The 12,604-nt window shown below is 49.8% G+C and overlaps 3 protein-coding genes across 3 annotated transcripts; 1 reads left to right on the top strand and 2 right to left on the bottom strand.

Annotated features, from left to right (window-relative positions):
• Positions 1-412: 412 nt before the first annotated feature.
• FSUBG_13963 (DNA mismatch repair PMS2) lies at positions 413-3,403 on the bottom strand (the record flags this gene model as incomplete). The annotated part of the gene is made up of 2 exons (XM_036678909.1): positions 413-1,091; positions 1,146-3,403. The coding sequence occupies 2 exons, from the start codon at positions 3,401-3,403 to the stop codon at positions 413-415; spliced, it is 2,937 nt and encodes a 978-aa protein (XP_036530576.1).
• A 685-nt stretch (positions 3,404-4,088) lies between these two features.
• Positions 4,089-4,741, top strand: FSUBG_13962 (6 7-dimethyl-8-ribityllumazine synthase; the record flags this gene model as incomplete). Its single annotated transcript, XM_036678908.1, has 2 exons — positions 4,089-4,291; positions 4,354-4,741. The coding sequence occupies 2 exons, from the start codon at positions 4,089-4,091 to the stop codon at positions 4,739-4,741; spliced, it is 591 nt and encodes a 196-aa protein (XP_036530575.1).
• A 382-nt stretch (positions 4,742-5,123) lies between these two features.
• Positions 5,124-7,993, bottom strand: FSUBG_13961 (uncharacterized protein; the record flags this gene model as incomplete). The annotated part of the gene is made up of 2 exons (XM_036678907.1): positions 5,124-7,548; positions 7,746-7,993. 2 exons carry the CDS (start codon positions 7,991-7,993, stop codon positions 5,124-5,126), a joined length of 2,673 nt encoding a protein of 890 aa, XP_036530574.1.
• Positions 7,994-12,604: the final 4,611 nt, after the last annotated feature.

Here is a 12,604-nt window from a genome sequence, read left to right as displayed (position 1 = left end):
TAATTATAAATATAATATACTATTATCTAAGGTAGAAATTTAAGCTAAATTAGGAATTAGGTATCTAGGCAGTAAGTTATCTAAAAAGCTTGTTAGGAGATGTGCTAATATGCAAATCCTGAATCAGGACCTTAGATCCAATATAAACACCATCCTCAGGCTCAGCTTACTAGTAAATCATTAGTGCAATTTCATTAACTATCTTCTGCAGGCCGAACATCTAGCCTAGCATCTTGCGAACCACCATCTCTAGCCTCGTGAATTTATCTAGTCATTCAGTCGTACAAAGCAATCTCTGTAAGCAAGCGCTCTTCTCTTTCCCCAAGTTCCCTCTAATTGACGGTATACGAATGAACACCATGATTGCTTCCTCCCATAGTCATTATTGTGCCCGCGACCCAAACAAAACGCTTTACGCCTTCGATTTGCCCTTCACTTCAGATCGAAATGTGAACTCCACCGTGATAGATGGGTTTCCTTTCAGCCACGACTCCGTAACTTGTCTCAATCGCCTGTCAACCTCTTCGACCTCATCCATGTTTCTGAATTGTAGGGCTAGGCCTGGTTTCGTAGCTAGTCCAGAGTTCATGAACTCAAGAGTAGCAGCTTGTAGCTCGCCAATTTGAACTTCGATCTTGACTGAGAGGTTCAGCGTGGAATCAGTTTGTGATATTGTTTCAAGTGGAAGTTTTGTCGACGCAATGCGTTTCAACCCCCCTCCGTTTGCACGAATACGCTCTCGCTTCATGAGAAGACGTCTAGAATCCAACCCTGCGCTTTCCGAAGTCGAAACGCTTGAACAGCGCCTCTGCCGCTTGAAAGATCTCGACTCGACTCCCTCTTTGTGCTGATCATGAATATGATCTAGCGGTGCTGGGCTGTATCCACCACCAGCTTCTTCGTCCGACCATGTGGCTTGTGGTGGTGGTGTTCTCTGAAGTAACACCTGTAGAGTGTGCGACCACGGCTTGTTGCTTTGGGGCTGACATCGTTCAGAATCCTTCGTGCCTTCGCGAGGGGCCTGATGATTGTGTGGTGCTTGATCGGACAACCAATATTGCGCATAGGCCTGAGAGGAGGATTCTCCAGGGCTAGAAGGATGCTAGCCTTCCTGGTCCTCAGAGTTAGCATGACTGTTGTGCAACATTTCCTTAAGATGTGCGTCCGAGTCGTCACGACTGTTGCTCATCGGTGGATTTCTGCGGTTAAGTAGTCCATTGCCGTACCAAACTTGGTCCGATCGACGTCTGCCTTGCGATGCTGTGGGACCATTTCCAAGGAGCAAGCGGCTTTGTCTCAGCTCGTCGCCGCTTCGCCTGTTGACTGATGGTATCAGACTACCCCGAGAAAACCTCTGGGCTCTGGCCAACATATTGTTGGTGGATTGTCGACGAGAATCACGACGAGTTGAGTTATCAGCACCAGTAGGGTCTGATGATGGCGGTGTTTGTAAATTTGCCGGCAGTGTTAATTGCAAGTCTGGCATTGAATTGCGGATTGACTGCTGCCCCAAGAGAGGCCTGAATGGCTGGCTTAAGAAAGAAGGAGCCTCACGACGTGGAGATGTGTGAGGAGATGGAACGGCATTTGGCCCAGCAAATGAAAGGTCGGATGCGGACTCATCATCACTTTCGTCTTCGTAGTCGTCTTCCTCATATTCACGAAATAGGTTGAGGAGTGATTCTGACAGTTCTTTCAGCGGAAGGCGTCGATGATGAGAGGCGCTTGTCAAATAGCTCCTTGTATGAGGAATTGCGGGCGTGGCAGTCTCATCTGTGGCAATTTGGATCGGCTCATCTCTTGATGGACGAAAATAGTCATCAATGTTGCCGAAACGACGGTTTGAAGCCAATCCTCGACGTCGAGGGTTAGATTGCAATTCATCGACAGGAGGAGTGGCAGCCCGTCGAGGTGTAACATGCACAGGAACTAGTTCTTCTGTGCTATCCAGGTCGGTCGAAGCGGTTTCCCTTCGTGAAAGATTTACTGTTAATCGTGTCCTCATCATCTCCCGAACTACTGGGGCTTTCTTAGGACCCCTCGTCCCGTCCAGGTTTTCAGATCGTGAGGTTTTCTTTGGTGAATCAGGAGAACCCCTTTCGCCACTTCTAGATACGTCAGTACCACCAAGAACTCTCTCAGGCTCATCGTTCAAAGAAGTGACAAGTTCTTGGTCGGTCAACAAGAGTTCTTTCTCCATGCCATCAAGGCGTACTCCGTCTCTTAGCCTTGTCTCAACCGTCTTCGAAGCCCATGGTAGAGGCGATAGGCTATTCTCAGACGCTACCAGCTTGTGTTGAAGTTCTTTGTCACCCAAAACATTCTTGGTGTAAACAGAATCACAGAGATTCTGGAAGCAACTAAGGACGGCTGGTTCATCCACGAAAAGAAGCTCATCTTTCGAGGGCGTCACATTGGGGTCATATGATCCAGGTGAACACTGAATGCTAAGTTGCATAAATGCGTTGGAGGGCGCTCGCGATTTGTCGTGTGAGTTTAGAACTGCGGAAATACTCGATCTGAAAATAGCAACTAGCTTCTTTCCCGTGCTTCTGGACGATGAAATAGGTCGTGAGTCGACCGAGATGAAAGCTCCCTTCCCCTTGATGATATTGGCATCGGAGTCAGGCTTAGGCAAGGAGGCTACAATTCTCAATTTTTTGGACTGTACTTCGGTTGAAGTTCCTCCAGCGTGAGAGTCTGATGATACCGCCACGAGCTGGGTTGTAAGAGTGTTACCAAACACTTGTGTGATTGCCTCTCGCGTGCTTGGTGCTGAGCATGGTGTGTAAACCCAAGGCTGAATTGAGCTACCGGGCACTTTGAACGAGAGTCTGATGTGTGGAAGTGTGATCGCATAACCCTCTAGAAGTCGTCTGATATCTCCCAGGGTCTTTCGGCTCACTTTGATAGCATTTTGCTTCCGAACAGGAAAGGTTTGAAACAAATTCAAAGCTTGGACAGTCGTTCCGACAGGAGCGGAAACAGGTTGTTGTCTGCTAATCCCGCCTGATTTTGTGTTTAAGAGAAGTAGTGATGCAATGGGATCCTGGGCTGTTCGAGTTGTGATTTTGATCGTAGCCAGATAGTTGGCACTAGCAAGAGCCTCGCCACGAAAACCAAGTGTCCCGCCGCCTTTCAAATGAAGTTCGTCGAAGTTTCGGAGCTTGCTCGTATGAGACCGATGCCCCAATGACTTGAAGTCATCCACCTGTATCCCACAACCATTGTCTCGGACTTGAACTTTGTCGACGGTGTTGGGAGCAACTGTAATTTCGATTGATGTAGCACCCGCGTCAATACTATTATCAACAAGCTCCTTGACCACGGAGAGAGGGTCAGGAAGTGAAGATGAGGACCGTAGGAGGTGTGCTGAAGATGGCGGCAACGCAGATATTGACATTGTGATAGTGAGATGGCTTGAGATGGAATTGCGATATGAATTTCCCAGGTAGTTTATGCTGCATTAAGACACAGCATCTGGTTGCCCGAGGGACTAACACGGATCATGTGGATAATGCTGGTGGAGTTATATAAGAAGGGGAATTAAAGCAGGGGGTGTTACTCCGTAAAGAAGAGGGAGATGAAAGGGAAGAAAAACAATTGAGACGAGTGGTGATTCTTGTCTGCCTTCCATACGATTCAAGAACCTATCTAAAGAGATTCTTTGAAGAAGGAGGTGATTCAGCCTCTTACCTTAGTTCCCCTTAGTCCTTCCTTCCGACTAACACAAGATGCACACCAGTTGCCGCCAAGAGGTTAGAAAGGTCCGATCAAGGTACGTACCTCCAGTCCCTGCATTCCATCTTTAGTACCTTAGTAGCCTCCAAGGCACCATTCTGTCCCTGTTCCCCTGTGACGTGACCTTCCAGCCCCGCTGTGAGTAGCCCCGCGTTGTCTCTGGCGGATGGCGGATAGAAACCATTGCTCAGCTTCGGTTCCTTTCATGACCCTAAACCATCCTCCGACCTCGTCTTTTAGTTACCTACCTAGCCATCTCAGTAGATTGCGACAGCTGCATCCCACTGCCGACATACAGAAATTCTCTATCGCAGCATCCAACTTGATCTCAATCTCGAATTCCGACAATGTCTCTCAAGGGTCCCTCTCCGCAACACCACGATGGCTCTGGCCTGCGCATCGGCATTGTCCACGCTCGTTGGAACGAAACCATCATCGACCCTCTTGTGACCGGCGCCAAGGAGAAGCTCCTCGCAGCTGGGGTTAAGGAGTCCAACATTGTCATCCAATCTTGCCCTGGCTCCTGGGAGCTCCCCATTGCCGTCCAGCGGTAACCTCCCCCTTCATTTGTACCCGTTGATGCCGAGTCGCTGACGTATTGCCATTTTCTAGCCTGTTCTCCGCTTCTCAGATTCAGGGTACCTCAACTGGCGGCCCTTCGGCCACCGATCTTCTGGCTTCATCCACTACCGATCTCACCTCTCTTCCCGCCTCCTCAGGCGCCTTTGATGCCATCATCGCTGTGGGCGTTCTAATTAAGGGAGAGACCATGCACTTTGAATACATTGCTGAGTCAACTTGCCAGGGCCTTATGCGTGTGCAGCTCGACACTGGCGTTCCCGTCATTCTTGGTGTCCTGACCGTTCTGACGGAGGACCAAGCGAAGGCTCGTGCCGGTGTCGACGGTAAGGGTCACAACCATGGAGAGGATTGGGGTCTGGCGGCTGTCGAGATGGGTGTCAAGAGAAAGGAGTGGGCCAACGGCACCATTGATGGTTAGAACAGCAACGTGCATGACAAATGATAAAAACATCTCATTTTGGACAAGGCGTGTATAGCCTTTGCACCCGTCAACGGATCGATGAAAGCATGACTCGGGCCACAGATGTATACCATTTCGAGAATGACCTCCCAATTAGTCAATTACCGCATAAAGATGTATCTATCATGCGCCAGTCTCAGTCCTAATGAGCTGGTGCTCATCATATCTTTCCCCACGACGCCCGGGTGAAAAGCACTTCTAGAATATACAATTGTATGTGGCTCTCCACTCGGCGGTTGAGTATTTCAACCCATGGATATCCAGATGCAAAAATAGAGCATTTAAACCAATCTTACCTCCGTCTCTTTTGTGATAATTCCACACGCACTAATCCTTCGAATTATATCATGGTTCCAAAATCGCTTCCCAGTCCCTTCTTTGACTTCCACATGCTACGCTTCTTGTCTCGCTTGGCCTTCATCGCCTCCCACCCTTCCTCATCGTCATCATCTGAACCGTCGCCTGCGGCGCTTACAACGTTAATAGTAGACTTGCCCTTGGGGTCATCCCAGCGACCCAACGCTCCAGACATAGTGTTGGTTCGTCGGTGGGGATCGGGGGCTGCAGCAGCCGGCATTTGAGATACTGGGCGATATCGGCCGGGAAGACCAATGTTGCTTCGCTCGGATGGTGCAATTGACGGGGTGTATCCCATATGGGGCATGCCGTGAATCGAACCAGCGTACCCGCCAGATGGTGGCAGGAAGGGAGCGCCTGAAGGTGGCGCCACCATGCTCATGGTACGCATTCCGGCGTCCATACGGCGGGGAGGCTCTAGAGCTGGCTCAAGCATCATTGAGTGGCGAGAAGAGAGGTCATTCATAGATTGAGTGGCAGAGAGTCCACCATAAGGCTGCATCGGTGGCATCATCCCGGGTTGCTGCTGCTGCTGGTTGTTGGTAGCCATCATTTGCATAAACTGCATCTGCATCTGCATGAACTGTGACATCTGCTGGGTCATTTGAAGCTGTGCCTGGTCTCCCACAGTGAGCTGTGGTGGCGCCATGGGCATAGGCATCTGTTGTTGAGACATGCCCATGCCTGGCATATTGTACATGCCACCCATGCCGTTCATGACACCTTGGGGCATGTTGTCGAAAGGAGGTCCTTGGGGCGCGTTCATGCCGGGGACGAACTTCTGGCCATTTGCGTTAGGACCGCCGCGGCGCATAGCTCTTGAGCGTTCCTCACTGGCGATCACGCCAACCAACCCTCCAGGAGGCAAGGATTGCTGAGACTCTGAGGCAGGAAGACCGCCGCTGAAAGTGAGCGACTCTCGCATAGCAGGCTTTGCGATGCCTGCACCAACAAAAGGGTCCTGAGGAAGACCGCGGGCGAATGCAGGCAGCATCGAATGGCGCTGGTTTTGACTGCTGCTCTCGCCCATTGCCGAGCCGGGTCTTGGGGGTGCCAGCTGGGTTGATGCTCGCAGATTGGGGTTGGAGCCCATGGTGCTGAGTCTGGCGGGTGGTCGGTTCTTGCTGGGGAAGCCATGAGCCTGCAGAATGGCCAAAGGAACCTCCTCGTCATCATCCTCGTCAGAAGCACCTGCCGGGGGTCCGGGAGATGGTGTCTTCATGAGGTGAAGTTGGGGTGCACTCATCGAGCTGGCCAGTCCGGGCCTTTCATGTGATTGCATATCGGGCTGCTCTCCAGTGACTTTCATCATCTGCTGTCGATAGACTGCCATATGAGCCTCCTGCTTTCTTCTCTGCTTTGCTTGCTGCTTGGACTTCTCGATCTCGTCCTCATCATCATCGTAATTGATTTCATCGTCATCGTCATCGTTGGGGGCTGACCGCATTACTCCATCGCTCGCATCGTGACGCTCCTTGTCTTTTCGGTATCGTTCGAACTGGGCCGGAGTCATGACCTTGTTGTTTCGTGGTGGGCTAGGGGCTCGAGAATTGAAACGGTTGGTGATACGCGAAGAATGAGCGGAAGTCCCTTCGAACAAATTGTCGTCTCCTCTGTTGAAGCTGCTGTTGAGAGGCTTCCTTTCGAACGATGAAAAGGAATCTTCGTTCCGTCGATAACGGCCGGAAGGAGGGTTGGAGCTACTGGACTCGGAGAGCAACCTTCCGACTGCGATGGAATCCTGCAGTAACTTTGCGTCTTCATCCTCAATGATATCGGACGGCCGGTTCGAGGTCTTGAAGGAACTCTGGTGGCGCGGAACAGGGGGCGGCACGTCATCGAGCTCAGGTGTCCCAGGCTGAGATCCGAGAAGATTGTCGTCTTCGTTCCGGCTGTGCCACGACTCAGGGCCAGGCTCAACCTTGGTGATCTTGTTGATACTCAGAGGGGGCGGCTGGATGGGTCGGTTGCTGGTAAGTGAGCGAGGAGCCGCGGACCCGTCAGCCCTCATGGTGGCGACGCTCGCTCTCTTGTCGAAGGACGAGAACATGGAGCCGAAATCACCTCCCATATCCATACCCCCATTCTTCATCTCTAACTTTGGCGGTGTAGCAGTGCTGGTTGTAGATTCGGTCAAGCCTCTAGATCTTCCACTAAAAGCATCCTGTTGAATGGCTGGAACGGGAGGAATATCGTTATTGTCGATCTTTGGGGAAGACGCGCTGTGTTTTTTCTGGACCCCAAAAGAAAATGTTCGACCCGCTCGGTTCAGAAATCCGGACCCACTGGATTTTACTCCAGGTCGAGGAGCGATCTCGTGCAAGTTCTTCTTCTGTAAATGGGAATGTTTGGAATCGTCCTGACCATCGAGATTCGTAGAAGACGGAGCGGTCGAGGCATTGCTGTGCCTTGATGAGGTATCAGTTGATGTGGCTTTGGTCGTATTAGAGGCCCCACTTCCCCTGGAAAGGAGTCAGCGCCATGGTGCATGACTTAGGTTGTGTTATTTTTATCTTTCCAGAACCAACGGCAGTCGTGCAACATTCCTTGGCGAGTCACACAGGCAGAGGAGGGAGGAGGTGGGGGATGGAAGGGAAAAACTCACCTGTTGCCACTCTTGAGGTCGGCAAACATGTTATCTTCAGTGTCAAGTTCCAGGTGACTAGACTTAGGAATGTGATGACCAGAGTTCCTGGCCATTCGGGCGCCTCCGTCAAATGATTTTCCGAGCGCAGGGTCGGTACGCTCAATAACTCGGAATGACGATTGCTCTGGTGTTACTGAAGCATGCTGAAAATCCTCCGAGGTTGCGGTTGACTTCCGCCTGTTAAACGCAACACCGAATCTAGGCATGTAGAAGGTATAATAATTGAATATCGGTTTGGGATTAGATACAGCCCATAAAGAGGCTCGGAACGGTCCGAGCTGAGCTGAAGTTATTGGTACTGTTTAGTGATCGATATACGGCGGCGTTTTGGGCCTGATAATATGAAATCGAAACGAAGATGTGGAACAAAGACTGCAGATCGTGCGTTGATGCGGCGTTTGATAACGATAGCGAGGGTATTCGAACCGAACCGTGTCAAGCAAACAAGATGCGTATGATGGATGCGGAAAACTGCATGATTGAGGGATCGCCAGTCAGCTAGTGTTGGTGACAAATGATGCACTGACAGTTGTCGCAATTGTTGAAGACACAGCACGTAAAAGAATTGAGCGGGATTGATAGCAGCAGAGCAGCAGCAATAAGCAGTGCAAACACAGTCGTGCGTGGGTATACAGGATCGGGGACAAAAGGCTTTGTCGGAATGGAGAGAGTCGAGACAAGTTCCAGAGACGAAACATATAATCCGGGTGGTTGGAGGCATGCGTCATTGATCCGAGGCAAAGAGAGTTGAGACTCACATTATGATCTCCAGAAACGAAAGACGGTTTGTATTAGGAGTAAAAAGTGGCTGGTTAAAGCCGGAAGAAGACGGTCGGATCAAGGCGAGAGCGAGAGTGAAAGCATGTAATGTATGTATAGAAAGTAAGACGATAGAGATAGAGGCTCAGTCTTAGTCGTCTCGTATCGACTCAGATTCTCTCTTTTCGATGGGCAGAGACAGACTGATTGAATAAGACTTGACAGGCGGCTAACGTCAACGACAGAAACGCAACAGTAAAAAAAAGTTAGGAAGCGGAGATGATTAGGGGGGAGAAGCGAGTGGTGGTGGTGAGGTTTGAACGAGAGAAAGATGGCGAACGAGCAGAAGCGAGTCCAGTCTAGACCTGACCTGACCAATTCAGTGGTGGCCCGACAGGCTACATAGATAGATACATGCAACAGTACAAACAGCGCCAGTCAGTACAGTTCATGGATCCAATTCAATCCAATCGACATGGATATTTAGGGCCATGGATAAGTGAACGGCCAAGCACAGACAGACCTCAAAGGGCACCTAAACGGGGGTCGGGGGTTGCACAGTGCAAATGTTGGAAGAGTGTGCGCTCTATTAAACCCCGTGGACAGCGCACGGCCTCCGTCTCGATAGAGAGAAGAGTCGCTTTCGCAGAGCCAGTGAGCGAATGTGGAATGAGTTGCTTTTGCGATGTGATGCTATTTGATTCGGTTCGATTTCATATAACGTTGTAATCCTTAGGTATAGAGGAGTATGGACAAAAGAGTGGTGTATAGAATAACCGAGGTGAATATGTCAAGAATAACGACACATAACAGGACTGTATTAGCTGTTGTGGCTATAACAAACTTTCGATCAACTCAAGTCAAAACCGGCAACTCTCATCAAGTGAAATTCTGTGGAATCGGAGTCTACGGAGTAGATACGTATCAGCTCAATTGCATCAGAATATTAAACAGATGGCTCAAGTCAATGGTCCCCGTAAACTCATCGTCACAGCCCGTTCATCTAGCCCGTCCTAGCCCGTATCCTTTCCCGACTACCACCTCGCTAGCGTCGTTGCTCCATGAGAACAGGCAACCCTTGTCTTGGAGGGACGGTCACCGCTGAACCAGAGTGAGAGCCAGAGCCGCGGCCATGGCTTCACCAATAGCATCCTTAACTTCGGAGTGAGCATGTGGTATTGTACAGGTTCAGCTGGCCCTAGATCAGACCTACACGACAGCTGATGCTACGAATGCAAATGCAGGCAGATCAAAACATGACATGGCTTGACGTATGTCCAATGGAACACGATTGTCTCAAGACATCCGAAACAATATCTCGAAGCCTTATTTCTTGGAGTGGCATCAATAATCAAGAGCTGATGCTGAGGCTTGCTCATCTAAAAAGAGGCGTGGGCCATGCCTGAACGGGCAAAGCCGCAAAGGGGCTCAATATTTCCGATAACTCAGCTACGGCACCTCCTCAAAGCCGCAAGGTGCAGAAACATTAATGATGAACTGCTGCACTTTAAGCCGGACATATCAAGAAGCCGGTACGCTAGTTGCAGGGGGAAATTGCGTGGCATCTAAGACACAACCAACAACGTCAATAGCGCTGTTGCTTGCATTTAGACCATGATCATGGCCATTCCTGGAAATCCCTTCAGCCTTGGGGATGTGCGGCAGATAGGAGCTATGTCTTTTCTTCGTGAGACAGTCTAAAAGCCCGGGCGACGCTGGGTGAGCTGGGCGTAGGATGAGCCAATGGGTTATGGTACCGGGCTTCAACGTTTCACGAATCCATTGTTTTGCTGACGCGACTTCTTCTCCATCATGGAGACTTCCGTCGACTCTCCATGTAATACATGACACGATATCCGCAGCCCAATTCTATATCCCAGATTTATCCTGAGTAAAATATGGAGAAGAAGAAAACAAGAAAGTATCCTGCAATACGCCAACAAGGGGACTTCCCATCATCTACTAGTTGCTGGAATACTCTTGGCCAAGAGTTGGTTATTTTTGCCATTGACGATTGTTGTATGAATTGATTGGCAACTACATATAGTAGGATGCTCAATATCAGAGTGTAGTCCTGCATTTCAACATTGATCGTGAATAGGCATACAGGTATATAGCTCGTCACTCAGATGTAGTTGATCGATCTGTGCCAATGACCGCTCAGTGTTTCTCTCTCTCTTTTTCTTCTTCGTCGTAACCAAGGCATTGCTGTAATTTCTATTCAATACGCGCACAGTATATCCATTGTCTAGAGTAAAGAGAAATTCTGGAGTTCTTGTGGAGATAAGGGTTCAAATGCTTGATTCTGCTTGGCACTTATTGACTCACAGCTACCTCTGTCATTGACTGACAGTCGACATTCGTGTGTTCTACTACGTTCGAGCATCAGGTACGGAGTATAATAGCACAAGACAATAACAGCCCGGGGCCTTCGGATATTGGATCTCAAAGAGAGTTGAGTTAGTCAATTATTGGCTGCATCGCTTGCGCCGTTCCCGCCATGACCGTGGCCCTTTCCATTCCATTCCCTTCTCAAGACCCCTGGAGCTTTGGGCTCTGGCTTGCAGAGTTACGGGCTTGGGGTTGCGGGCACAGGGGGTCCGTTCCCCACCACGATCCACGACAGCCGAACAGGCACCCACTGAAGGCCCCAAATCAGCGAGACGCGAGCAGAGAATTCCACATGATATGAGCCTGTATTCATGGATGAGAGGATCTTTTACTCCTCCACTTTAACCTTGACCATGACCATGCTCTTTGCTTTCGTGATGTGATTTCCATTCCCATTTTAGATATTACTCCATTTTTGATCTTTTCCAAACATGCCCTTGTTCCTCGCTGACGTCGTCGATCTACAGGAGGAGCCGAGTCGACGATCTCACGAACAAGAACTCGGGCTTCACGACGTCTTTTCACTTGCAGGACCAGGGCAAAACTTGGAAAGGAGCCGAGATCCAGGCATTGAGAAGTTAACTCAATCAATTATTGTGAACGTCGCCCCTCGCACTGTGTATGTATGCAACCTAATCGGGTACTAGGAAACTCATCGACACAGAAGCTCAAACCTGATCGGGTCAAGTTCAGGTACGCGGCTCGTCAGTTGAAAATCATCACTCTTTCGAAAAAAACCAGAGCGAGTGGGAGGGCCCTCCTTTTTCCTTCTTAGCCCCTGTCCGCCGAGTGGATCGGGATGGTCTTTTTTAGATCAAAGCTTGGCCAATGCTTCTTATTAGGGGCCCATTCGTGGAGAGACAGGATGTGTGAGGTTCGTATGGACTTCAGGACCCAAGACTGGTTCTATTACAAGGAGGAGATTAATGGATACTATGAGTGTTTTGAAGTTATTTCCATCTCGTGTTCTTGGACGTGTCACTAAGAATGACCATCGATGCCCAAGGCCTCGGAATTCAAACGGCTTCGCTGCTATCGAGAAACCACAATGCAATATGCTCCTCGGTTTACGCAGCAGCTCGTGTACTGTACGAGTGAATATCTGCTGTGTATCGTGCCACGCCAACTTTGCTCTCCCGTTATTCCACGGAGTACGAACAGGGCTAGGCCGGACGGAAAACCTCGAGCCTTAAGGCTAATAAGAAACCAGGCAGAGCACGGCAGAGCACGGCAGAGCACGGCAAAGCAAGGGAGGCGAGGGAGGCAATATTGACGATGTGGATGGATGAATCCTGGCTGAGCTCAATGCATTTGTTGCTGACAGCTATCTACAGCTAAACTTTCCGCAAACGTTTGCAGAGTATCCGTCCAATGCTGATTCTCGAATTATTTCTGGCTCAGGAGCCACAGTTTTAGCAGAAGGCTGGGGCTCCCTCGTCGCGGCTCCATCGTCTCACGCCACCAGTTGCTGAGATGATCAGCTTGAGCGTTAGGACGTGGTCGATCATACAGTTGTTGGGCTAGGTTACAGTTACTATTATTGCAGGCACACAAAAATCGAGGGCCATCACCCGATCCAACATCAACTCAAAGCTTGTTCTTGACCGGTTTGTCACAGCCCCTCTCTTTTTTTTCTCCAAGTTTCCCTGTATTACTTCGTATAGATG

This window comes from Fusarium subglutinans, assembly GCF_013396075.1.
Source record: "Fusarium subglutinans strain NRRL 66333 chromosome Unknown NRRL66333_c0000445, whole genome shotgun sequence".
Lineage (NCBI taxonomy): Eukaryota > Fungi > Ascomycota > Sordariomycetes > Hypocreales > Nectriaceae > Fusarium > Fusarium subglutinans.
This window is presented reverse-complemented; position numbering and strand designations above follow the sequence as displayed.